This window comes from Ambystoma mexicanum, chromosome 6q (assembly GCF_040938575.1).
Source record: "Ambystoma mexicanum isolate Mex_15411 chromosome 6q, UKY_AmexF1_1, whole genome shotgun sequence".
Taxonomy (NCBI): Eukaryota; Metazoa; Chordata; class Amphibia; order Caudata; family Ambystomatidae; genus Ambystoma; species Ambystoma mexicanum.
Genome location: NC_090937.1, coordinates 1071045049 through 1071071468, shown reverse-complemented (window position 1 = coordinate 1071071468; position 26420 = coordinate 1071045049). Strand labels below are relative to the sequence as shown.

The following is a 26420-nucleotide window of genomic DNA, read 5'->3' as shown; positions in this document are numbered from 1 at the left end:
GCGACAGCTCAATCCCCACATCTACCCAGTCTGTTGATTCGGTTTTAGGTTCCCCTGGTTCCGATTCTGGGCTGCCCCTGCCTTTTGGGAGGCAGTCACCAGGATGGGTTTGAACCAGGGGATTTTGGTTTTGTTGGTTCTGGGATAGAATGATGGGCTGCGACAGCTCAATCCCCACATCTACCCAGTCTGGATTGGAATCTCTTGGGACCCATTTTTCCTTGGAAGGAGTTCCCCCATCTCTGAAGGAGAAGATCCTATTCCCAGGATCTTCCGAGGATCCCTCTCCCTCAAATTGGAAGGCCTGTACCTCCTCGACAAAGTGGGTCTGTTTGGGTCTTTTGTTTCTCCTACCTCCTCTATGCTCCTTGGGTGGCAGACTTTCAGGGGTAGGAGATTTTGTTTCCCATTCCTGGTTTTCCAGGGGCTGTTTACAAGTTGGGAAGGAAGCTTCCTCCAAGGCTTTACACCCCCCTTCCCCTTGTGCCTCCTCCCTGGGAACCGGTGGGTTATCGGGGTGCTGCCCCCGTCATTGTTCTGGAGCACCAGGCCCAGAGTTTGGGGCATTCTGCGGTGGCATGCTCATCTGAGGGTTCTGTTGAGCCCTCAGTATGTGACCCAGATCCCGTGCCATATTTTGGACCTGGCGCTCAAGTTGTGAAACCCGCTCAGGCTGATACGGGGCTCTATTTTCTCCCCTGGGCTGATCCCGGGAAGGGTAGCTATCCCTTCTCTGGTAATACCCCGGATTGGGAAGATTTGGGTACCCCTCCACCCTTGGCCTCCCCTCTCCCGGATTAGGTTGTCTGGGCTCAGGGAATTGGGGAAAGAAGGATGGATGATTTGGGGGCTGGAAATTTGGTGGATACCTGGGAAAAAAGTTCTGCCCAGGATTTGGTGAATTTCTGCCCTCCTGGGGGAAGTTAGGAGGGAAGTTCCCTGGGTCAGGTGCTTGGCTGGATCCCCCCCCCTTGGGCTGGAGGAGTCCACACATAACCCAGGATGGGTCGGTTTCCCTTGTAGCGGGGACTTACATAATCAGGGGAGCGGGGGACCCCATTTGTGGGACTACCTCCTCGACTCCCTGTCTGTGACTGGCCCGAGGGCCTTCTGGGCTGTGAATTATTTGATGCAGGCAGGTTTTTAGGCCCCCCATCTCCAAATCTAAAACGGGGGCAACCTTTACCTCCGCCACCTTGGCAGCAGGAGTGCTGTTGGTTTTGGGGTTTTTCTGCGCATTACTTTTATTTTCTATGGGCTTCTGCACCTCATAGATCCGGGTAGCCTGTTCAATGACCCAGTCTAGTGGCCTCTTCTCGTGAAAATCTCTCACTAGCTGGGTCATGATGTATTTGGGCAAGGCATGGAAAAAAGTATTGACAAATTCTCTGCTGTCCGTGCGCACCCTTCGGGTGGTCTGCGCAAAGGCACGCTTCAATTGTTGCACAAATTCTTGTAGGGCCTGATCCTCCCCACATTGCAAATTGTAGGCTGCCTTGCGAGCCTCTTGAGGATTTCTATGAACAGAAAAATGTTTCAAGATGGCCGCCCTATATGCGGACCATCTTGAATGGTTTTGGTCCTCCAGCCCTGCAAAGAAACTGGAGTATTCTGGGGAGAATGTCCATTTTGACGTACTGGATGCAGCTACTGCTGTCCTTCAATTGGAAAGTCTCCATCATTTGCTCATAGAGCTCCAAGTGTTCCCAAACAGAATACTTGGCGTTCTTATGATAAGGCGTGATGATACTCCTTATTGCCTTTATTTGTTTCAATGGGTCCTTAAGGCCCTTTTTGCCTTATTGGCCTTTTTGGTTCGGGTCACCCTGGTCCATTCATCCTCTGACTCCGAAGCAATGGTCCCAGAGGTGCCCGTCTGATCTTCCAGGTTTTCCCGGATTGGGAATGGCTGGCAGAATGTGGGGACCTGGTCTCCTGTGTCCTGTAACGCTCAGAGGAGTCTTCAGATCCCTCCTTACTGCCAGGATTTGATGGGTACCCCCCCCCCCCACTGACCTAACTGGGCAGAGGTTTTCAAGATGCCCTTAATGGGCCTACTCTCCTGGCGTTCCCAACTAGATTGCACTGTGCTTAAGTGCCCATACCCGGATGCCCGCCCCTCCATTCCTGGGTGGTACTGGCCTATGAGCCCCATACTTTTGGCTGGATAGTAATCTGCGATCCCTGTGGCCCTGTGCTCATGTGCGCCAGGGGACATGGGGGTGGCAGAGTCCAGGGACTGAGAGAGATGAAGGACTCTGGTACTAGGGCTTCTGAGGTTATGCTCAGGTGTTTCCCTTTCCCAGCGAACTTCATCTCTGTCAGACCCTGCTCCCTGTTGCAATGCAAGAGCCTGCGCTTTCAGTTCCTCAGTTAAGGCCTTACTAGACTCTATCAGTCTCTCCTGCATGGCTACCTGTTTCTGGAGCCTATCATTGTGCTGACAGAGAGCCTCATTCTCTCTCTGTGCCTCCTGATTGGTCCTGGAAAACTGGGCCAGTCTTTTCTGCAGGAGGGTTACCTCCTGAGTCCCATCCCTACTGGCATGCTCCTTTCTTGCCAGAGCATATTCCACCCTCCTGGTGTGCTCTAGCAAGTCGTGATGCTCTTTCTGGAGGTCACCCTGCCCCTGGAGGGCCAGGTGATTTTCTTCAATGTTTTCTTTTAGTTGGCAGACTTCCTGGCCTAAGGTGCCCCTTTCCTGACTAAGAGCCTGCATCTGTGCCGCCAGGTCGTCCCTCTGCCTTTGAAAGGCACCAGCTTTCTGGCGCTCTTCCTGAAATTCTGTCTGGGTGTCCAGGTCTTTCAGAATCAGTTTATTGCTCTCCTCTTTTTCTCTATCCAATTGGCTTTGCAGGGTGGCTACCTGCTTTGTGCATGCCCTGTTGAAATCTATCTGTTGCTCCAGCTTTTTCTGTCTCTGCAGTAAGGAGTCCAAACTGTCTTGGTTCTCCTTCTGCAAAGCCAGAATTCTGGTATCCTGGTCAGCCTTTTCCTGTTGCAGGATATCCATATCCTCCTTCATTTTAATGATGTATTGTCTACTCTCATTTTCTGACTCCTGGCTTCTGTGCAGCCTCTGCTCAGAAGAGACCAGGTCAGATTGAGCCTTTTCTAACACCATCTGTTGCCTATTTGCCAGATCTTGGCCTTCAGCACATTTGTCCTGCATGGCTCCCATATATAGATACAAATATGCCGCTATCCTGGCAATTTTATTGTGTTCATCTTTGGCCTTAGAAGCCATATATAGTTCACTCAGGGCCACATGTAAGGGACCCTGATCTCTCCACATATCTGACCCAGTTGTAGTGACCTGTTGTGTGATCGCCTGCAACCATACATTTTGGTCCTGCTCAGACCATTCACCTCTCACAAACAGTTTATGTAAGAGGTGCTCCCTAGCTATCTTCATATCTACCAAGGTCGTCATTCTGGAATTTGAGTTCCTTCCTGACTTACAGAAGTTTGTATTTTATTTTGCAAAACAGACCGTTTCCTTAGAGCGTTCCTTTGAGGGGTGCTTTCACAGTGTAAAACAGCGTGGTGATCTAACAGGATATGTGTATCCGGTCAGTTGGCACACTGTATTAAGCTGCACAAGTGGTAAATCTAACCCAGAATATCCCGGCTCCGAGCCCCCACTTTGTAAGTGACTCCAATCAAGCAATCCCACTAAGTCAGTGCCTTGTCTGGGATGCCCAAGGGAAGCCCTTATTTATGTATTTTTATGGCAAGTTATAATCTGGATGATGAACCCTTGTATAACACCCCTCTCTTAGAATCCCCCTTGACCCCACTGAGCTAAGACGTAGGCTTGTTTTGCAAATTTAAAAGGTTTATTTGAAAAATTAAACAATATATATATATATATATATATCTATCACACTTCTTTAAATAAATTGATAATGGATAGTACACTTGTGAATATGAGCAGTAATCAGCAAGAGGTAATCCTACAGTAGCACAGTTCTTGGTTACTTATGAATAGGAACAGAAGAATAGGGTGGGAAATAATGCTTTATATGGTTCAAGGAAACGCAATGATGAATGAAATGCAGTACAGAAAATAACTTGATATGGCTTCAACAAAAGACAATGTAATCACTTTTCCTTGACAATTCACACCAACCCCTTTATGCAATATAAGGAGATGGAAAGCAGAACACACAGTTCTCAGGAATGCAATCAAATACAATACGAAATTCAGTTCCCCCCCAGCAAGCTTAGAGGGAAACAGGTAGTAGTTTGAAACGCAGGCCCAAAATGCTTTGAATGTGATGACAATGAAGTGAGAAATGTGCTAAAAATGCTTTTAATTCCCTCTAGAGGTTCAGGGTGGGTGATATCTAGTTTATATTTGTTCAGGCTCACTTTAGCAATGCTCTATGAGTAACTAGCAGGTTAAAACGAATTTTGGCAAAGGAAAGCAAGGAGCTGCTGATTTTTACACGTGGCTGAAATTGTGCAAAATGTCAAATCGCGGCAAATTAGTCACGCGCGTCGAGCCTAATTACGGAGGTACTATAAGGAGTAGCAAGTCGGTTCTAAGCTTTCAAATGACAGTTAAATTTTGTTCCTAGGACAAACGGTTCCAGAGATACGGATGATTTTATTCCCAGCAAAAATCGCTCTGAGAAAGGAACATTTCTTGTGGAAGGAGTGTCTTCCAGCCTGCTGCTGCTGCATGCAAACCAGCGCTTGGAGTCACTAAGAACTCCGCCGAACAACGCTCGCTTCCAGGAGGAGGCGGAGCTGCGATCACGTGACGCATCACGTGAATTCACCTCGGCATAAAGCACTGCTCAACCCAGCCGAGAGGCGTGTGCCTTTATTCCCAGCAAAAATCGCTCTGAGAAAGGAACATTTCTTGTGGAAGGAGTGTCTTCCAGCCTGCTGCTGCTGCATGCAAACCAGCGCTTGGAGTCACTAAGAACTCCGCCGAACAACGCTCGCTTCCAGGAGGAGGCGGAGCTGCGATCACGTGACGCATCACGTGAATTCACCTCGGCATAAAGCACTGCTCAATCCACCCTTGCGGCGTTAAGGTGCTGGGGTGCACCATCCAAACAGGGGAGACTGCGGAGATTTCATCTCTTTGATCCCCGCTTGAACGTTTAGCAGTGCTATTCCAGATAAACACTCCAACAGTAAAAGTAACGAAATTACAACAACAGACACAAGAGACACCTTACGGTTCGACTTCAATTAGGCAACTACAAAGTGAGGCGGAGAAAAATGGCCTCGATAAATTTATTATCGGCTGACAACAGTAATACCTCAATCGGAGGTGCAACAGCCCGCCCACTAACAAGAGCTAACTCAAGACTTCCACAACAACAAAGAGATAAGCCGCGATACGGTCAAGAAACTCACGAAGAAGGAGGTAAGATTGGTGCCTTTCCTATACTCGCAAACATTAAATTGCCGAGAAATCTAGAAACCACAGAGATGGGAGGGAGTGAACAGAGGAGGCTCGCAACTAAACGAGACTTGAAAATCTTCCCACTCAAACCGACATCTTCATCCGCACTCATAAACACATTCACTCAAAATCAGGACGAAGGAAAGGCCGTTTGTGTGAATTTAGATAAAGAAAGGGCAACTTCAGAGCATGTAGATAAAACACAACTTTTATCCATAGGCAAAAACGCAGCTGCACTACAGTGTATAATTGTAAAGGACTCACACTGCGAAGACCCTGATCCAACAACACCAATGACAGTAGAACTTCTAAACGTTACAGACGCCGAACTAACAGATCTAGGTTTACTGCTGGAAGCTCAGCAAAACGAAATAGAATTAAGAAAGGAAGATGATGAAATGAGAGCAAACCTGCCCGTGGAAGAAAGGAATGAGGGCAGTCAAACATCAACAATCAGCGAACATGAGGGAGTACAGCCTGCAGAAACTCTGTTAGAGCAATATCCAAAAAATAACAAACAACTGATTATCAGAGAAATAGATTGTATCAGTGTAAACAACAATGAATTAGTCACACAACCACAGAATAAAGACCTGGACGAATCAGTGTATTCAGACGCGTCCGAAATACTATCAACAAGTGAAAAAGGAGAGAACCAGAAGAACGACAACAGCATAATCTCACACGATGTCTTGAGTGTTGCTGAGGAACAATCAAACAACACAAAGACTCAAACGGAAGCCGGACCAAACGAGAATGATTACAAAAAACTGGAATCATTAATCAAGCAAAGCCTACTGAATAGTGGACCTAGTCAGAAAGAAGGGTTTGACGCACACAGACTGACAAATCAGTTTCTTCAATCAGCAAAAAAAAAACTACATTCACCCTTAATTGGGAAAAGACCGTCTGTTAAAAATGGTGGTCAGGAAAACTCAATTGCTGAAGAGATCGGAGAACACGAATGGAGAGAACATTTTATTAAAACAATGGAAGGAAACACACCGAGGAGAACAACATCAGGTGCTAGATTAAAACATTGCCAGGAAAGCAGTCCCTCTCCTGGGAGATGCGAAATGAAAGACCTAGGATCAAGATCCAAAAAAACGACCGGCGCCCATGGACTGAGAACTGAGAAGACCCCGTGCAGGGCTTTAAGAACTCAGTACTTTCTTAATTTTGATGACGCTGACCTATCGACTTATTCACCAGCCGACAAAAGATCATTGCATTCAATATTCGAAAAAAGGCGCCGTTTCATTGACGCCCAAATGCAACAAGGGGACAAGATGGGCGAAAATCCCACAATGAGATGTAGCGCAACACAAACAGACGAACGTTCACCACAAAGAATGACTCAAGTTACCATTAATGCGCAGAGTAATGAAAAAAAAACAGGAAATACTAAAGAGAGCACAAACACTAATGAGGAAGTGGTTGTAGGTCAAACCTCATTCCCACTTACAGGAACACAATTGCAGAATAATATAATGGCCGCTTTAACAATCTCTCTAGCCCCATACATGAAACTGTACGAGTCCATCAGCGAAAACGTAAAGGACAACAACGCTCTTGTAGCATTAATGCTCACCAAGCTAACTGCCCAGGAAATAACAGCGTTGAAACTGGAAGCGAGGTTAAATCAAGAAGCAGAAACCTCAGCAGCATGGCAAAGGAGACTGTTCGATCTGGCAAGTGGAGACAGGCACGAAAAAGACATCTTGACTAATGCCTTATTAGACTCATTAAAATGGATGCGGAAATCCACTGAGTCGGCAGAGAGGAACAAAAATCTACTGAGCCTGGTAGATACTTCTAAACAAACAACCACGGCAGAAAATAGACCCAACATAAGAAATACCGAGAGTATTGACAAAGAAAATCAAGAAGACCGCCCAGCTCCAACTCACAGTGTAAAACTGAATAAAGTTACGTCATCAAAAACAAGTGAGCTTGAACTAGACGAGGCAAGAATTCGACCAAGCAGCACCAGTGAAATCACGAAGCGAATGGAAACAATAGCTGACGATCCCGTTGAAGATTCGAGAAACGACAACATGTCTAAACGAGACGTTGAGCTATTAGCTGAAACAAGAGACATCGATCCTTGTAAGAAAAACAAATTTAACAAACTTGTACACTTCCCCGTGTTTGGGCCAAAACAAAGGCAGGTGAACCAACACAAAATCGCGGTCGAAGCTACAAATACATCAAAAAACATACTTGGAATAACCAAAACTGTAGAGGCTAAAGACAAGAGAACCCGGAAAAGCTCAAAAAAAGGAGAGGGATCTATAAAAGGCACTCGGCCAATATTTAGGAACATCAACCAAACAAGTGAAAACGAAAAAGTGACCTTAAGCAGCGAACCAGAACCTACTTCTCGACCGTCTCCCAAACAAAGGGGAAGGCATGTAGTGTTGATCAGCGAGGATGAAGAAAGCAGCCTAGAGTCGGAAGACAATTCAAGAGATCTGATCGAGGATGTCTCCTTCTATATTGAAGAGGTGGAGGCAAAAAACAGGCAAAACATATCGGAAGTGGGTGAGTCTCCATGTCAAGTGTTAAACGAAGTAAGTCCACAACGCGGGGGAGATAAAAATAAAAAAAAGAGCGATGAAAGTGCAAACTGGGACTCGGACGATGATGATCACCACGACAGCCCAGGATTTCTAACTCTCGATGAAAAAAGAAACAGAATGAATAGGGAAAATATCTTGATTGAAAAAGCAAAGACCAAGAGCGATCTCACGGGAGAATCGCATAACTCATGGAACCCTAAGCACCCGAGACACAAACAGTCAAGTGATCAGGATTGCAAGCATACAAAAAATCAGCAAAACGAAAGAGTCCAGTCTCCAATAAAGGTGCTGGTGGAAAATTTGCTTGAGGAAAACGAAGGAAAAAATCTAAATCGAAAAAACGTGATTGCCCTGCTTCATTGTGTAGACAAATTGAGAAAGGTAAGAAACGAAGATATAGCGGTGGTCGAATACATTGACGAAGATCGTGTGGATAAAGTTGCTTTACACCTGAAATCAAGAACTCTCAAAGAATCAATCCTAAAAGATGGTAAAGAGTTGTTGAAACGAGGTTACGAGATTCGAGAAGTCTTAAATAACCTAAAACAAGTTGACAACATCGCAAAAGAGCAAATATATCGTGATCAGAAAAGAGCCTCAAAAACTCCAGTACCACAAAAGGGAACAAGCTGGATGTCAAAAGAAAATTTCAAAATAACAGTGACAAACAGGAAGAGAGAACTCGAAGAACTGGCGAAAAATGACGTCAGAATAAGAGGAAAAACAAATAAAGACAGAAAAGATAGTTTGAAAAGGAATGTAGAGCTACAAGAAGACTGGACGTGGTTAGCAGGCTCCCTATCCTCAGAGGGAAACGAACGATAGCCAAGACAGCTGGAAGCAAAAATCGAGGAATCACTGTTATCTTGGAATACGAGGGGTTTCAAGCACCTGATGACGAAGGAGAATCCACATCTGAATAATGCCACATTTATATGTTTACAGGAGACCTGGTTACGCGAATTGCCAGCATGCAGAAACTTTGAGATCGCCATGAACCCCGCAAAAAAAGAAAGAAACGGGAGACCCTATGCCGGCCTAATCACACTAATAAGAAAAGGAAGTGGCTGGCGGATTAAGGAAAAAGGTAATGTAACTCACCTAATACAATGGACTCTGATAGAAACCGTCAACGACTCCAAGGACGTGGAAACGGCCTCCTTATTAATGATAAATGTCTATTGGAATCCAATAGGAATATCAACCTCCCAGTTCCTTCAAGCAATCACAGACATAATAATCAAAAGAAGGGAACAGAATTCCACTTGCCAAATAATCTTATGTGGTGATCTAAACATAAAATGTCTGACAAACAACGGACTCCCGCGGATAGATGAACTGCAGACGGGAAATTCCAATGTAGCCAGATGGGCACAGACGGCAAAAGGCCTCAACCTGCATATGTTAAATGGTCAAACGCGCGGCGATATTCCAGGTAAACACACGTGGTCGAATGGACAAGCAGCTACAACAATTGACTACATTTGGGTCTCGCTGCCCCTGATGTTGGAAATAGAAAATTTTGAAATCCAACAACAAAATGTCAGTGACCATAACATCCTTAAAACATCATGGAGGAGAGAGAAACCTACAAAATCTCAGGGAAACAGCTCAACTCTGGACTTAAATCCATCAGCAAATCGAATAAAGCTAACAACGAAAAATATCCTAAAGCTGAAAGAGATCTTCGTAGAAGCTGATAATAATGTGACGGGCCATCTTAACTACGAAACACTATTAGAAGCCTATAAAACAGCAAGATCAGGACTTAAATCTGATGCTTTAATACATAAGCATAAGTACAGTAGTGAACTAGTGGAAAGGAGGAAACTACTAAGAAAGGAAATAAGAGCTAGCAAAAAAAGCAAAAAAAATTCAAACATAGACAAGCAAAGGAATATCAAAGTACACCGAAATCAATATAAAAACTGGCTTACTGACTTTAAAACAAGACGACTTCAAGAACAAGGGGAATTAATGGTGAACTCCCTACAAAAGTCCAACACCAGAGAAACATGGGACTTAATAAATAACTGCACCCTGAACCATCGAAGTAGACTTATATGTGGGGTCTCCGAGAACGATTGGATTAATCATTATACTGATGTCTTCTCTGCTAGATCTGACGATGTAGATTTACCAGACGAGATCTCAACACTTCCTTGGAGGAACATGATGGATGAAGGAGAAATTGAAACTGCAATTCGGAAATTAAAAGATTCCTCCGCGGCAGGTCCAGATGGACTGACGAATATCCATTTGAAGAAAGATCCAAAATCATGGGCAGTGATAATAAACATCTTATTCACTAGCATTGTACTAAAAAGAAAGATTCCAGAAACATGGACAAAAAGTATAACAGTGCCTATTTATAAAAAGGGTCAACGTGATTTGCCTTCAAACTACCGACCTATCTCGCTACTAGCAACAACAGGAAAACTGTTTGCAGCAGACTTACAGAAAAATCTGACAAAATGGGCAGAGACGAACAACATCATCGACCCGCGCCAAACAGGGTTCACAAAGCGGACAGGAACGGATTTAAACCTATTTATAATATCCATGTTAAAAACCAACGCAATAGAATTTAAAAAAGAACTACACTTGGCTTTTATCGATCTAAGTCAAGCATTTGACTCTGTCAACAGAAGAAAGTTATGGGAAAAACTAAAATCCTGGTCTTGTCCTGCGGACCTATTGAACCCGATAAGGGCGTTACATCAAAACACGACTACCCAAATCAGAGTAAACGATCGAGGAGATTTGACGGCCAACATCAGTATTAACAAGGGAGTGAAGCAAGGCTGTCCGCTTGCAGCAACACTGTTCAAATTGTTCATAGCCGATATTTCAGAAATCACTTCATGTACAAGACACTTCAGTCCAAAAATTAATAATCAAGAAGTTGCGATAATATGCTATGCCGACGACATAGTATTACTAGATGAAACAAGAATAGGGCTGCAACGACTTATAAACAACCTACAAACCTACATGCAAAAAAATGATTTGACGATCAATGTGGGAAAATCAAAGATCCTGACTATAAACGGCAAGAACAACGCCATAAGAAAAAAATTTAAATGGCATATAGAAGGTGAACCTCTCGAACGAATACAGATGATAAAATATTTAGGAATCGGACTCAATTCCTCGACAGTGGAAAAGAGTTGGATAGAAACGCTGCTAGTAAAAATCAGAAATCTAAGTGCACAAGGAAGGGTTCTGGACGGCAAATACGGAAAATTTTCACTGGTACCAGTTAGATTGTTCTATGTTCAAAAAGTCATGCCCTCCTTAGCATATGGAAGTGAAGCTGGTCTGAATCTAACACACAAACTATGGTCGAAACTGGAAAGTGGGTTTTGGAAAACAGTATTGAAGCTTCCAAGGTGTACTCCGATAGTGGCGATTAGAGCAGAACTGGGCCTCGAGTCACTCGAAGCTACAATGAAATGGAAATCATTATGCTTATTGAGGAAAATATGTGAAACCAGTCCGGCTGAAAGCTACAAACTACTGGCAACTAAAGGAGTAGATAAAAGCTCAATCTACCTTAATCATTGGAAAAGAGAATGGTCCCAGGTACTAACAAAAATGGACTCCTCGAAAGAAGAACTGATTACCAATCCCAGCAAAGTAAAAGAAAAGCTCATGAGACAGGACTGGATTGCTACAAGAGAAGCCAAAATGAAGCTATCGAATATAAACTCCTTGGCAGTCGAACATAGAAAAAGAAATATGCTTCCGGAGTACCTAGTAAAATTTCCATCATATACACATAGAGCAACACTACTAAAAATTCGATTAGGAGTCTATCCAACAAATGAATATAAACACAGAACTGGAGGAAGAGGCGTTAACGAGGGTCGCTGCAGGTTCTGCCAAGTAGATTCGCAACTAGAGACTCCGGTACATCTCTTGATGAACTGCACCGCCGTTTCAAAAGACAGAAAGCGTTTGTTATCCAAATATATGTCAACAACAACCCATTGCAACGATGAGGAACGATGGGATTATTTTATCCAAGGACACAATCCACGTTTCTCATGTGCGGGTATAAACTTTCTGGATAAAATCCTCAACGATAAAAATAATGACCTAGCAGAGGGAATCCGCAATTCATCCGGTTGCATTAAGTGAGGAAAAGAAAGGAAAGGAGTCGGTCTGAATTGAATTGGAAAGTGTGTTAAAAGTTTTAAATGAAACTAAAAAAACGACACTATAAATAAAAAAAAAATAAAAAAAAAAAAGATACGGATGATTTTGTGAAGGTAGTTTTTCGGATTTGAAATTTAAAAGTTCAAAATGACAGGTGACAGTTTTCAGCTTTAAAAAGGACAGAATGACACACACGATTCCTATGAGGTAGTTCTAATAGTTTAAAATAATCTAATTAAAACTATTTTAACCTAAGAGATTAGTCTGGCACAGTCCTAGAGTACTCACACTATCTTTTGGACAGGAATGGCTTCGTCACCGATCGGGTCAGGATTGGCTGGACTTCTGCTAGCGGTTCCTCACAGCGGTCTGGTCTCTGGTTCTGCTCTCAGCAGTGCACAGTTCTGGTCTCTCTGGATCTCTGGTCTCTGTGGATCTCTGGTCTCTCTGGATCTCTGGTCTCTGGAGGTTGATGGATTTGAAGTCTGGAGTCTCCCGGCAAAGCGTCCCGCAAGAAAGTGGAAAGTGAATGCCCTGCCTGTCTTTCAGTGGTCCTTTTTATGTCTTTAGAAAGTGGGTGTGTGCGTTGGTCATAACTAAACCTGCCACTCTCACTTATCATTGGCCAATTCCTCCTCTCTCCCTTGATTGGGGGAAGGAAATGTGAGTCAGAGTGATGCTGTAGGTTTTATGGTCCGAGGATCCTTCCCCTGTCAAATTGCACACAAATCTATATTTGATCCAAACACACATTTATCTATGTACCATTTTTCTAATATTATAGGTCCAGTTAACATATTTTCTGTAGTACCAAACCATCCGATCCCTGTCTTTGTACGATGTTGTGTCCACTTTTGACAGAATTCTGCCTCTTTTCATCCAGATAACGACCTTTAAACCATTCCAGATTTGACACAACTGTACACCCCCCTTCTACACACATTCCAGTGAATTTTCATTTTTCTAGCTTAAACACAGTGTCTGCAATATCAATAAATAGCCGGGTTCTGCCTCAGAACATGGTACAGAGTCCTAACGCCTTTTAAAATGTGCACGGAATAATCCCAAGAATAATGATATTATTTATATAATTTTGACCAGTCCGCACTATGAGTTATCTATCTTTTTAAAATTATGCCCTGGTCAAAAAGGGGTGTGGCTTCCCACATCACATGGTGTAATAACTGGTTTATCCACTTCCCACAAGCTCAGTTTGCTCTCACAGGCGCTGCCCCTCCCAGTTTCTCCCCAGAGGAAGCCATTTACTACCCCCCCAATATAACATTTGCCTGAGTCCAGGACAGGGCTTTGTTCAATTTCCTGCAGTCTGCAGGTACCCCTCCCCTAATTCAATCAGAGAGGTGTGATCTCCTTTTGGTGGGGGCAGCAGGATGCAGCCAGGCCTGGGAAAAGTTGTTGAGCCAGTTCAACTCCTGTCGGGGGTAGTTGTCAGGCAGAATTAAAGCTAAGCCAAGCTTCATCTAAATGTACTGTTTGTTCCCAGTTTAAATCAAACTTACAATTTTTACACATGCAGCTAGAATGCTGATTCTAAGTTCAAAACCATGACATTTAACAGTTGCAAACTATGTGACACTCAAAAGTAGGTCACTCATTTAATGTAACATTTCGATTTTAGTGGTTTTAAATCCAATTTCAATTAAGCTGCTGACATCCACAGCTCAGCCAGTTTTGTTATAAACATTGTTTTGGGCTCTTCATCTTCCCAGATTTTGCATGCACACAACACTTCATTCTGCCAGATGTCTGCTGGTGTTCAGTAAGATTTTTGAATATCCCGCACTGTTTGAAATAGGCACTTTCAGCTTGCATTCAGGAAAACAAAGGTGATTTTAAGGCGCTTTTGGTCTAACAACACTGTTATTTTTCCTTTGACACCACCTTTCACCCCTGGCGCTTCCGGTCCATCATGCTGGCACTGGTGGGTGGCAGGTTAGACAACCATTTTGGTGTGCGCACAACCGTGCGGTTTTCCTGGTTCTGGGATGGAATGATGGGCGGCGACAGCTCATCCCCACATCCACCCAGTCTATTGATTTAGTTTTGTTCTGGGATAGAATGATGGGCGACGACAGCTCATCCCCACATCTACCCCGTCTAATAATTCAACATGGGTCAAAACCCTTGACAGAACACGTGGCTGAATTTGTAAGTAACCGTTTGATATGTAAACAATTCACTGCACGACATACATTGAGAGTTGTGAGAGGAGCCATAATGCGCGCCAGCAGGCCCTTTCTAGCATTTACATGTCAATTATGTTGACATGATCCAAGTGCGTCAAGGATAACGCTAAATGATAGTGGTTGTGTGCCCATTTTCGAGATGGACTGAGGCAGGCCCCTGTTCACAACCTGATGCCCTCAGAGCAGTGAAGTTTCTGGTTCGGGAAGTGTTCCCAAGATGGGGTGTTTGTGAGGTCCTGCGGTGTGACAACAGCCCTCACTTCACCAATGAATAAAGGAAGAGCTCAGAGCAGTAAGGTTGGAGGGGCTAACAGCAATGGAAGGAGGAGTTTGAGCAAAAATCGTGAGTTCCTGTTGCACATTCGTACCTGACAGCGATGACGATAATGGTACACTGACAGAAGCGGTAACTCAGCTATCTCAGGAAGAAGAAGCAAATGGGACTGTAAAGGACTAGAGCTGGATAGCGTACATATGGTCAAGATGCAGTCATGGCTACCAGATGGGCTGAATGTGATATTGGAAACACAAATACTGGCGGAAGTGACACTATGCGTGGTGATGCATGTGAACGTAGGAGGAGCAAAGGATAAGATAGTGTAGGAAAGAGACAAACTGAGAGAGAGAATAACAAACTGACCACTATTCCCATTTGAGGCAATGAAATTGGATAATCTGTTTGATGCGTGTGGTGCACCCTGAAGGAGTGTGCAATTATATGGAGTGGACCTTTGGCAATGATGTGAATTAGTATGGACACGTCAGAGTGATTACAAAAATATGGCAACCTAGAGGTAAAGGATTAACTTATCTCGATGTGGTCGACAGGTTGACCAGAGAGGGGACTGAAGAGAGAGTCCCGGGGGTCCCAAGAATGCCCCTTCAAAGTTCATGATGAGACAAAAGGCCAGAAATGCTCACAGCCACCCATCTTATAATGGACAGATCCCGAGTGCTCCAATGATTGACATGTACACTGAAAGGTATCCTCTCAGCCAGCCATACAGACCGGATACAATGCAAATCTTTCCATGTATGGGAGAAGAGCCTGTGATCGTGGACATGGACGCCTATATGGACAGCCTCGACTAAGCACCAAGAAGCCATGATATTGATGTCATTAGTGACACCACGACGTAGCAGAATTAGACATGAAGCACACTCGCAGTCCTGTACGGCACCACACCACATAAACACACACTAGTATACATGAAGAACATAAGTGCACAGTTCTATATCTAGAGGACAGATAGATATACATACTTTCAATGCTTTTATTATTTTTGTCATTAGCCAAATGCAGTAATGCAGAACCGCAAAGCACAAGCGATCCTGAGCAAGCTTGCTGATACTTAATGCCAATAGCCATGTGGACATGCAGGAGTGTATATGGAGCCTGATCGAACCACGTATAGCTAACCTATAGGGAACATAGTATAACATGGACAATGTAGAAACTGCATAATAATGTTTTAGGAAAATTACAGCAGGCCTCAAGCCACCAAGCACGAGATGAGAAGAAGCTGATTCAGGCTGCACAGGGAGCAAGGCTCACAGTCAAGGTCAGAGATACGAGGAAACATTCCAATCTCCAGATAACAAGGGGACTGTTATGATGTTGCTTACTGCATGGGTATGAGCTGGCATGGAACACCTTAAAAGCGCTTGCAATGTTTGCCTATGTGCTTTGCTCAAGAGTTCCAATGCGGTCAGTTGAGCCTGGGTGATGGGACCCGGTGGTCTCTCATAGCTATCAGCGCATGTAACTTGTAATAAAGAACTTAACAATAACCTTAAGAAGTCTACAGAAGCAGATATTTAACAGGGACTAGCTGCAGAAAGACAGAATAAATCCTCATAATTGTGAGCTGCAGAGCTCAATTTTGTAGTCTCTAATCACGTGGTACAGCCGAACGAGACAATGGGTAGTCATTCGTGGTGGGAAAGAGGAGCAGATCCCAGCAAGCCAGGCCCAGACTGCAACACGTGTTGCAACATAGGGAGCACATTCTCATAGGCAAAGGTGGTACACAGAAGTTAAAATGCAGAAACATAATCGTTCACATCACCTTGAAGAGGTGCACAGTGAGATGAGAACTCGATTGAATCCAAGACCTGGGGGTATAAGCTCTAACTGATCACAGCTTAGAATCCCAGGGGTGGATGTCAAGGGGCAAGAACCAATGGTAAGACCACTACTCTGCAACAATGTAATAGATAGTTCCTTGGGGACGGGACAGGCCAGGCACTTGACATACAAGAGCCAGTAGAATAACATCTATAGGTGACTGTATAGGTTATTGAACTCTCAATACCCAATCCCTCATACTGATAGGTTTTTTGCAGAAGGGTCCAAATGATGATGCCAGAGTCATACAAAACTGCTTGCACACCATGGAACGATGAGATGTACCTGAAACCTCCTTTGTTCTTGTACTGATCCCTGTTGGTTTTATTTTCAATAAACTTGCCGTCTGACTGAGTCCTCTGTTTATTCCGGGGAGGGTGTTGGGCCCTTTGAGTCCGCGGAACCCCAGCCTCGCTCTGGAATACCTGAGAGTCCCACCAAACATACACTTGCAGTCTTAGCTACTGCTTTTGTGGCACTATACAACACCACCATTCTCACTGTCCACATTTCTGCTAGTGGGTCTTTACAGCACGAAAAATCCAGTGTTTACCTTGTCAATTCCCTCTGTGGTTGGTCTGCACTGGGAGAGGGTGGGTCATGTGGCTGGCTGCTCTCCACACCACAGCTCTACATTGCACGTGAAACATCCATGTGACCTTAGGACTCGTTGCCAAATTTGTCGTTTTATTAGATTTAAGTTCATTGTTACATGTACTCTTCAAATACATATGGAGAAGGACCAACCTTCTTCCACCACCCAGGTAGCCAGCTCTGACACTCATTGTACCTTGGGTGGGGAACACTCTATGGGTGACTTCATCAAACATGACTTCAAAACACTATCACCACAGACATGTCAGTAGGCATAGAGAGGAAGGAAGGAAGATGATCTGTGGTGGCTGGTGAACTTTTTATTTGGAGGGGCATAAAAGTTTCCCACAAAAATACCAGAGTGCCCCAGCATAGTGAGGGAGTCTGAACAAACCAGTGAAGTTCAAACGTTTCTCATCCCATGAAAATGTTTAAAATATTTGGTTACAATTGTGCACTTTACAGTACACTTATAAAATTGGGAAAAAGCCAAACAATGTGTAATCGGTTTTATATGGTAAAGCAAGAAAAAGTCTAATAAATGCAAGTCACCAACAGTGCACAGGAGCATTTTCCAATGAATTTTTGTGATGTCCTTTGCCACAATATATGCCAGTGAAAAAAATATGTTCACGTTGGCTGTGCCCATATACATTTCCATGCTGGCTTCACCAAAATGTGCCAGTATTCCCATATTAAAGCATGCTTATGTTTGCTTATTGCATAATGCCAGTAAATATTCTGTAAGAAAACATATCCATGCTGGCTCTGCCAATATATAGCACTATCCCTATATAAGAACAAACGGCTTTTGGCTTTCCATGAAAAATACCATGCCACAATAAGAAAACATCTTTAGACGGGATTCACCAATGTAGGGCATTTTGGCCTTGTAAGCACACTCATAATGTTGGCTTTACCCTTGATGCCCAGTATACAATGCCATGCCACATTAAGAAAAGATGTCCATAATGGCTGCACCAATGTTGGCCAATCTAGCCATATAACAAAATAAAACGTATCATGTTTTCTTTATTATTGATACACAGTGGTAAATGCCATGCCACAATAAGAATATATGGCCAGACTGGCTGCATCAAAGTAGGCCAGTCTACCCACATAATAACACTTATCATGTTTGCTTTATCACTGGGGCCCAGTAAAAAAGACCATGCCAGAGTAAGTACCCCGTCACTCCCTGCACGCGTCAAATCAGCTGCCCCTGAGCCTGGCACAAATGCAAGCCAAGCAAACACAAATTAATGCTCAGAATTCACTCACTCGTTCACAATCACACATTGACACAGCATTCACTAGCTCTTTCATACACAATTCACTCGCTCATACACACAGGCACCCATACACCAACTCATTCACACACGCATACACATATACATTTATACTATTTAAGTTTTTCTCAATGCCTCACATAAGAGCCTTCTGTCTCCTCTGCAGCATGAGCAGCAACCAGGAAGCAGGGAGCATATCCTGGTTCCTGCATTTGCACGGATGAGCCGGAGCGCTTAGAGCCCAACGCCCCAGGCTGTCTGTATGTGCAGGAGCACCCCTTACACCAATTCAGATATGCAGTTCCGCAGTGTGTATCCCCAATGGGCCATTCAAGGCTGAGGAAGCAAAATACTGCTTGCATGGCTCCTTGGGCATACACACTGAGGAACCTGAACTGTCAAAGGGACACTTGGCTCCCCTTTGACAGTTAAAGCCAGCCCAGGAGCACTCCGTCAGCTGTAGCAAACAGAGTGCCCCACCAAAGCACAAACAGGAACCAGGAAGCAGGACGGGTTTCTTGGTTCCTGCACATGCACTGGGGATCCGGAACACTTAGAGCATAACTCCACAGGGCTTCTGAATGGGCTTGGAGGTGCAGGAGTACCTTCTACACCCATTCAGGTATACAGTTCCCCAGGCTGCATCCCCAATGGGCCATGCAAGGCTAGGGAAGCAAACCCCTGCCCCCACCCCTTGTCTCTGCATGGCTCTATGTGCATGCGTGCTGGGGAACCCAAACCGTCAAAGGAAATTCACATTACCTTTTGATAGTCAAAGATAGCCCAGGAGTGCTCCCGCAAGTGCAGCAGACAGCTGAACGAGTGCTCAGTGTTTTCACTGGCCTGGCTTGTCCAGATTAGGTGGCAGGTGGGCCCTCCACCACACATTATGAACGAGCCAGCTCCGAGGATTTTACCACACATAACCCAACCCCTCCCTTTCAGATCTGCAAGAGCACCTGGATACCAGGCAAATGGCAGTGGTAGCATAACTCCCAGTAACAAAAACCTAACATAACAACAAATACACACACATATATGTATATATTTACATATATACATATAAACATATTACACACACGCACACATACACACACACACATTTCACGTAGAATACATATATTGTGTACACTGTGTTACCATGAGCGTGTGCCGGTGTTGGGGAGAAATGCTTTATTGCACATGACATACGAACTAGACATGCCCCGTGGCAGGCCGTGCTAAGGCTGCTCTTCCTTTTCCATTTCTCCCTGTGTCCGCCTCTCTCTCTCACACATCCCTCCCCAGCCAGGGAGCAGAGCAATCCTCCTCCCTCCGGAGAGGACCAGCCTGAGATAAGCGAGGATGGAGGAGGCAGAGGAGGGGCGTGCAGAGTGAAAGGAAGACGTGCCTGAAAGCACCGGGGAACGCGGCAAGCACGGCGGGTAGCAGCTCGCTTCAAAGGGTCGCTTATCCTTCCGCAGCTCCAGGAGGATGCACCATGCCAGCGCGGGCTGTGACCTCTGGGGCCGAGACGGGCGCCCTTCGCCCGGGCTGCAGCAGGTACATGGGTCGGGGACCAAGGGCGGGCACCAGGCGGAAGACCGCTAGCACCTGTTATCACCACCACCTCCCCCCGCAACTTCTCACCACTCCCGCCCGCTGCAGCCGGGATTCAGATGCGAGAGAAGTCATGACCGCGAGCTGCCACACGCAAAGGGAATGATAAGGAGTCGCAGACTTGGAAAGGAAGGGCGCAGGGGGCGCAGGCTTCTTCCGGGCTGCTCCACACACCTGCCCGTTTTCTCCAGTCCTCCGCAACTTTTAACCGTGATGCTTCCGTCCCCTCTTGTCTCTACCAGTGGACGGTTCGGTCCACACCTGGCCCTCTAGTTTCTGAGGTTTTGTTTTTAATACATTCTTTGATTGCAACGGTTTCATCGCTGCTTGTCTTTCCCCCGCTCCTTCTCGTGGAGGTTCATTAGCGATTCCCCCTATGTCCTGCGTGACACAGAGGTGCGGGTTCTGGGTCCTGGCTGTTGCTGTCCTTGTATGTCTTTACGACCACACCAGCGGGTCGCAGCTTCGCTACAGCCACCCTCAGTACACATTCCTTTTCTTACCAGCGTCCCACTAATACCCTATACTCTGTCTCTCACATGAGAGGAGCTCTGTTTTCGAAGCCTGACACAACAGAACTTGGCTGACCAGCATGTAAACTCCCCCGCCCCCTCCGTTTCCGGTTCCCTTGGGCCAGGCGGTGCTTCATGCCGATTCCCTTTGTAGATAAAAAATACCTACAATGCCCTTCGCCCTATTCAAAATAACCCAAAAAAACACAATTACTTTACATACTGGGGACCATCGTTTAAGAACAAAATCAGAGCGATAGACATAAGGAGAAATTACCCCATGCATGAAGATGAACAGACTGTATTCACAGTACCACAAATGAGCATTACAGTATATATATATTTGACCTTTTAACCTTAAACATGCCTGTCTATCTATGCCTCTGCTTCTCTTTTGGTTTCTCTTTCCCTTTTAGTCTGCCCTGTCTTACCTCTCTCTTTCCTCCCGCTCCCCCTCTATATATATTTTTCTTTTGCATCAACACTATCTCTGCCTCTCTCTGTGTGTATATATATGTATATATATATATACGCATCTATATATAGTGAACATAATTACACCTTGCGCTAGCACAAAGGCATGATATATAGATCCACTGAGAAAACCTTAGTTCAGGTGCAGTTAAGTTGTGCAGATTCAACGCAAAACCCTTGAAATTCAGTGGTTTTGGGAAGTCATGACCAGCTTAAAACGGTGCAGTCCCGTTGATGTCCCCATAACGCCATTTTGCATGTCATTGTGAATACCTTTTCTTAATATGTGTTTTCTCATGGGCTTTGCAACCGGAACGCACCGATGTTAAGCTGGACATGACTTCCCACATCCGCTGAATTTCAAGGGTTTGTTGCCATAATCCTGCAAAACTTGACTGCACATTAACTAAGATTTATTCTGTGAACTTCAAGGGTTTTGTTATACCAAGGTTTTTTTTACAGGCCACTAATCCAATAGATTTCTTAAAGGGGTCCACTAGCAATGGCCTTTGGCCGTGGCCACACCACAAAGTTTCTTTTGGGCACACGGGCCAGGGCCTTCCAGAGGCCACAGTCTTTCGCTGTGGTCCTCGACATGTTGCCCCAATAGGTTTTGTTGGGGCCCACTAGCCATGGCCTGCGGCCGTGTCCACTTTTCATATTCCAACATTGGGTTGCTTAAGGTAGCCCAGTAGCCATAGTCCTCGGCCGCACCCATGACCCCGCACCTCACTGTAGCTGTAACATTCCACTTTTTTGTATTAATGACATTTTTATTTATTTATTTATTTCTATAGCACCTACAGCCCGTAGGCGCTTACACAAACACGGTTGAGACAAATATAAAAACACGACAAAGAAGGGCAATACTAATATACCCTGGCTCAGAGTAGGTGCATCCTAGAGCGACCTGATCAATTACCTAAAAGGGTGTGTCTTCAAAGCTTTCCTGAAGAGACTCAAACTGGAAGTCTCTCTGATGGCTATTGGCAGGGAATTCCAAAAGGATGGAGCCAATGCCCCGAAAGATATGTCTCAGCCTCTCATTCTGTTAATTCTTATTCCCTGTAGAAATGATAGATTGGAGGATCGAAGTTCTCTGGCTGGCTTATAGGGCATGATAATTTTTTTAAGGTAGTCAGGTGATTTTCCATAAAGGGAGCAGTGGATTGTTAGACCCATTTTGAACTCAATTCATTGCTTCACTGGTAACCAGTGCAGCTCTCTCCCTGCATTGGTGATATGAGCTCTCCTGGGGATGGACATGGTGATATGGACAGCGTCGTTTTGAATGGTCTGACTTGTCCTAAGATTAGACGTTGATGCTCCGAATAGCAGTATATTGCAATAGTCTAACCTCGACAAAATCATAGCTCGGGCGATGGTCACATAATTCTTTTTTATTGATAATTGCAAGTCTTGCAGAGATTTTGTACCTGTGCATCTGAATTCAGGGAGGCCTCTAGTATGACCCCTAAGGTCTTTACTTTCGGTTGAATCTGAATTCCGTTGCCTTGCAACATGCAATTAGCATATTTGGGGTCCAATTTAGCGCAGGCTTGGGGTGAGCCAAAATCATAAGCTCAGTTTTATTACCATTTAAGCAGAGCCAATTTGAGGACATCCAACTTTTAATGCCGTTGTAAATGTTCTTTATGGTTAATGAGTCTTGTTAGTAGTCTGTGCTAAGCTTGTTGACAAGCTGTGTGTCATTGGCGTAGTTCCAGTAGGGTACAAAGTGAGCTCATGTACAAATTAAAAAGGATTGGCGATATAGAAGCTCCTTGAGGGACACCAAATTTGATAGTTGAGACCAGTGATGTGGCTGAACCCCATTGTATGTGAGGTTCATGAATAGATAGAAAGGACTTAACCCAATTGACCACCTTCTCCAAGCAGTTTCCCTGCTTTTGTATTTGTTGCAGGAGGTGTTCGCGATCGACAAGGTTGAATGCCGCCTACAGATCCAACATTATCAGCATCCCCGCTTTTCCATTGTCGACAATATCGAGTATATAGCTTTGAAGATCAACTAATGCAGTCTCTGTGCTATAAGTAGGATGGAAACCCGATTGCCTGCTGTGTATATTGTTATTGTTCTCTATAAAGGCTTGTAGGTGTAAGGTGGCAACCTTATCTAGTGTTTTTAGTAGGAATTGGCTATTTGTTATCGGCCTGAGGTTGCTGGGGTCAGTGTGATCCAAGTTCAATTTCTTATGGACAGACGTGATGGAAACTTTCTTGACATCTGCCAGAACCTGTTGGTCTCTGAAGGAGGCGTTTACAAACTCTGTTAGTAAAGGTGTAAATAGTTTAGCATTTTCCAGTATAGGTTTGGAGGGGTAGAAGATTTAGCGGACAAGAGGTGGGGTTCATGGAAGATAATAGAGAGATGGTCTCTTCAAAAGATATAGGGGAGAAAGCGAAACCTGAGTGGGATGTAGTAACTTCTATCTGCTTGTTAATGTCTCCTTGTGCCATATCTGAACTCAACGTTGCTAATATTTTGTCCCTAGCCTTAGAGATTTTACCTTCAAAGGCTTGCGCTATGCGGGTGCAGTCTTGGTCAGTGATTAAGACAGGGAGTTCAGAGGTTTTAGGTTTTTCCAGCGACTTTAGTATACTAAAGAGTTGTCTCGTGGAGTTGGAGGATTGTTCAATCTGTGAGTTATAGAAGTTTTTCTTGGTTTCTATAACTAAGACTCTGTATGAGTTGTCCCGCATCTTCCATTCCTGTCTAGTGGTATCAGAGGGGTGTTTGATCCAAGTGAGTACTAGCGCCCTTTTTTCTTTTTTCATCTTGTCTAATTCTGGTGAGAACCAGCTTTGATGTCTAGGGTTCTCTCTAATTGCTTTTGTCTGTTTTGGGGCTATTTTATCAAGAGTTTCTGTGAATGTTTTATTGAAATTATTCAGCAGGTGGTCCACATGATCAGTCTCTTTAGGTTTCACCATGACGGCTTTAATTCAATTCTGAATATCCAAGGTACTCACTTTTTTGAAATTGCAGCTCTTAACGGTTTTCATTGCATTTATAGGTCTAGAGATTGGATTCGGGAGTTGCAGAGAGAAACTGACCATAGAGTGGTCTGACCAAATGCATGGTGTGGTGTCAAGATCATTAGTTTTGAGGTTTCTGGTAACTACCGAGTCAAGGATGTGAGAGTCCCCTATTGTGGGGTCATTATTTATAATTTCGTGGCCACAGTCTACCAAAGCTGATTCTAGTAGCATTGCCTCCTTACCACCAATATCTCCCGTCCATCGATTGAAATCGCCCAGAAGAAGAGTAGATGAATTTGGACCAGGAAAGTTGTTTATTATTCCTAGCATTTCATCATTGAAGTCTGGCATATTGCGGGGAGGGCGGTAAACCAACACTATTTTCATACAATGGTGATTGGTGAGGGTCATTTTGAGATGCAAAATCTCACAATCGGTGCAGGAGATGTTTGTGGGAAAAAGGCCTTGTTTGGATGTAGCTTTAATAGCCACTCCTCCACCTGTCCCTCTTTGCGATATGCACTATAAAATGTATAGCCTTGGGTGAGGCCATGGAGAAGTAGGACCCACTGGTCTCTTGGAGCCAGGTCTCAGTCACACATAGAATGTCAGTTTTGCTGTGCTCAATGTAGTTGTGAATGTCTTGCGCATGTTTTACCATTGATCGTTTATTAATAAGGGTAATTATGAGTGTGTTTGAAATTGCCTCTCCCTGGGTATGAAGGGCACTGATGTCATGCTCGGCTGTTTTATCTAGCAATGAAGACACTCTGTTATCCGGGGTATCTTTGCTAGATGCTGGTTTAGTTCTCCCAGCTGTTTCAGCCTGTACACAAGAGTCCCTTTCAATCCTGTTGTGTGTGTGTGTGCGTTAGCTCCACGTGAGGCATGATGGGAGGTAGTGGTCCACTCAAGTCTCCCTTCTCAGGTGAATTATCATTATGCCTGTCTAATACTGTCCTTTTTAGGCGTTCAGTGAGCGCCAAGCGTCATCAAAGACAATGATTCCTGTTTGATGTAGCCCATTGTTGTAGAGCTTATCGCTATGATCCGCAGTAGAGATCTTGGAAGCCAAAATGGCCGACGAAAACCGGCTTGGCTCCTGAAGCGCTGACGCAGAAGCATCAGACGTTTCTAGAAGTAGCGTGCTAGGGCACCTGGGAACTGTAGTTCCCTTGAAGATACAAAGTATCAGAGTTTCAAAACAAACCTAAATGCGAGTGCTTTTCTCGCTGCAGTGGACTCAATACAATAATGCACTGATATTGTCACAAGATGTTAATTACAAAAATATTAAGTGACAAATGAAATACTGCCAGCTTCTTACAAAACGCTAGCAAACTGCCTGCTGTTCCTACAATGGCAAGCAAATTACAGATGACTATTCAGCTGCACTCCTATGTTTTCAAAACCAATCATTTTCCTCAATCAATGGAGCAGGGAGGCTCAGAGGGTTTATAACCGTACGGCGGAACCGAAGAAGATTATAACTCTCTTTTTAAAAAAAAAAACGTTTTCCCAAAACTGCGGTTAGTATAACCCTAATAAAAGTAATGTACTACAAATAACCCAGAGTATTAATAAAATAATCTTTGTCATTCGTAAAATAACCCAGGTTATGAGAACATTTTCAAGTTTTGAACTTGGTAACCCAGCCCTTTTAACCCCCCAATTTCACATGCTGTCCTCTTTCCCCCTACCCACCTCTAGCCTGATGCCATTTAATCAGTTTTTCTCTTTTAAATGGAAATGTTTCCACTTTTTGTTTTTTGGCTAACCCTGGTTATTTTGGAAAAAACTCACACCGAACCCCAAAAAAGGACAGCTTTTTCATATGTAATAAGACTCTCTCTGCTGCAAAGCACATAGCTATAATTTTGGGAGAAGGGGATGCCCCCTTCCCCGTCAAATATTTTAATAAGTACTGGACAGAATAACCCCAGACTCCTCCCGGAAATCGAGTCAACGGTTCGTTCCCAAGCTGTTTCGTACCTGGTCCAATTCTGTCCAGCGATTTTTGTTGTCAGTTGTACAAAAAAGTGTACTTATTCCTCTATGGGGAAATGAATGTTAGTAGGCCGAAAACAGCGTTTTTTTGCTTTCTTAATAACATTTTCATTTTTTAACGAATGTTTCCCCAAATGTCTAGCTTGGGTTGTGCAGTGAGGAGGCAGGACGGAGGTGGCAGTGACAAACTTTATGTTTGCAAAATATCAGCCAAATCCGTCATGCAAGTCAAAAGTTATTAGCAATTCAATTTTCGGGTTTCCTATGGAACTTGATACTCAACTATAGTGCGGCAAACGCCGCACTATAATACAAAAGTAATGAACCTTAGAAAATGAGGATTTACTTTTAGGCATGTAATTAGATTTATATTTGTTTCAGGTATTTCTTCTCTAAACTAATTATGACGTATTATTCCACTGAAACAGATAACTTGCAT

General features: G+C 44.2%; 1 protein-coding gene across 1 annotated transcript in view; it reads left to right on the top strand.

Moving 5' to 3' along the window:
* The first annotated feature begins 19652 nt into the window (after positions 1-19652).
* TRMT9B (tRNA methyltransferase 9B (putative)) overlaps positions 19653-26420 on the top strand; it is a 277924-nt gene continuing 271156 nt past the window's right edge. Inside the window, exon 1 of the mRNA XM_069631601.1 lies at positions 19653-19928. Coding sequence (XP_069487702.1) covers positions 19867-19928 — 62 coding nt within the window. The 5' untranslated portion in view covers positions 19653-19866. The remainder of the gene's footprint in view (positions 19929-26420) is intronic.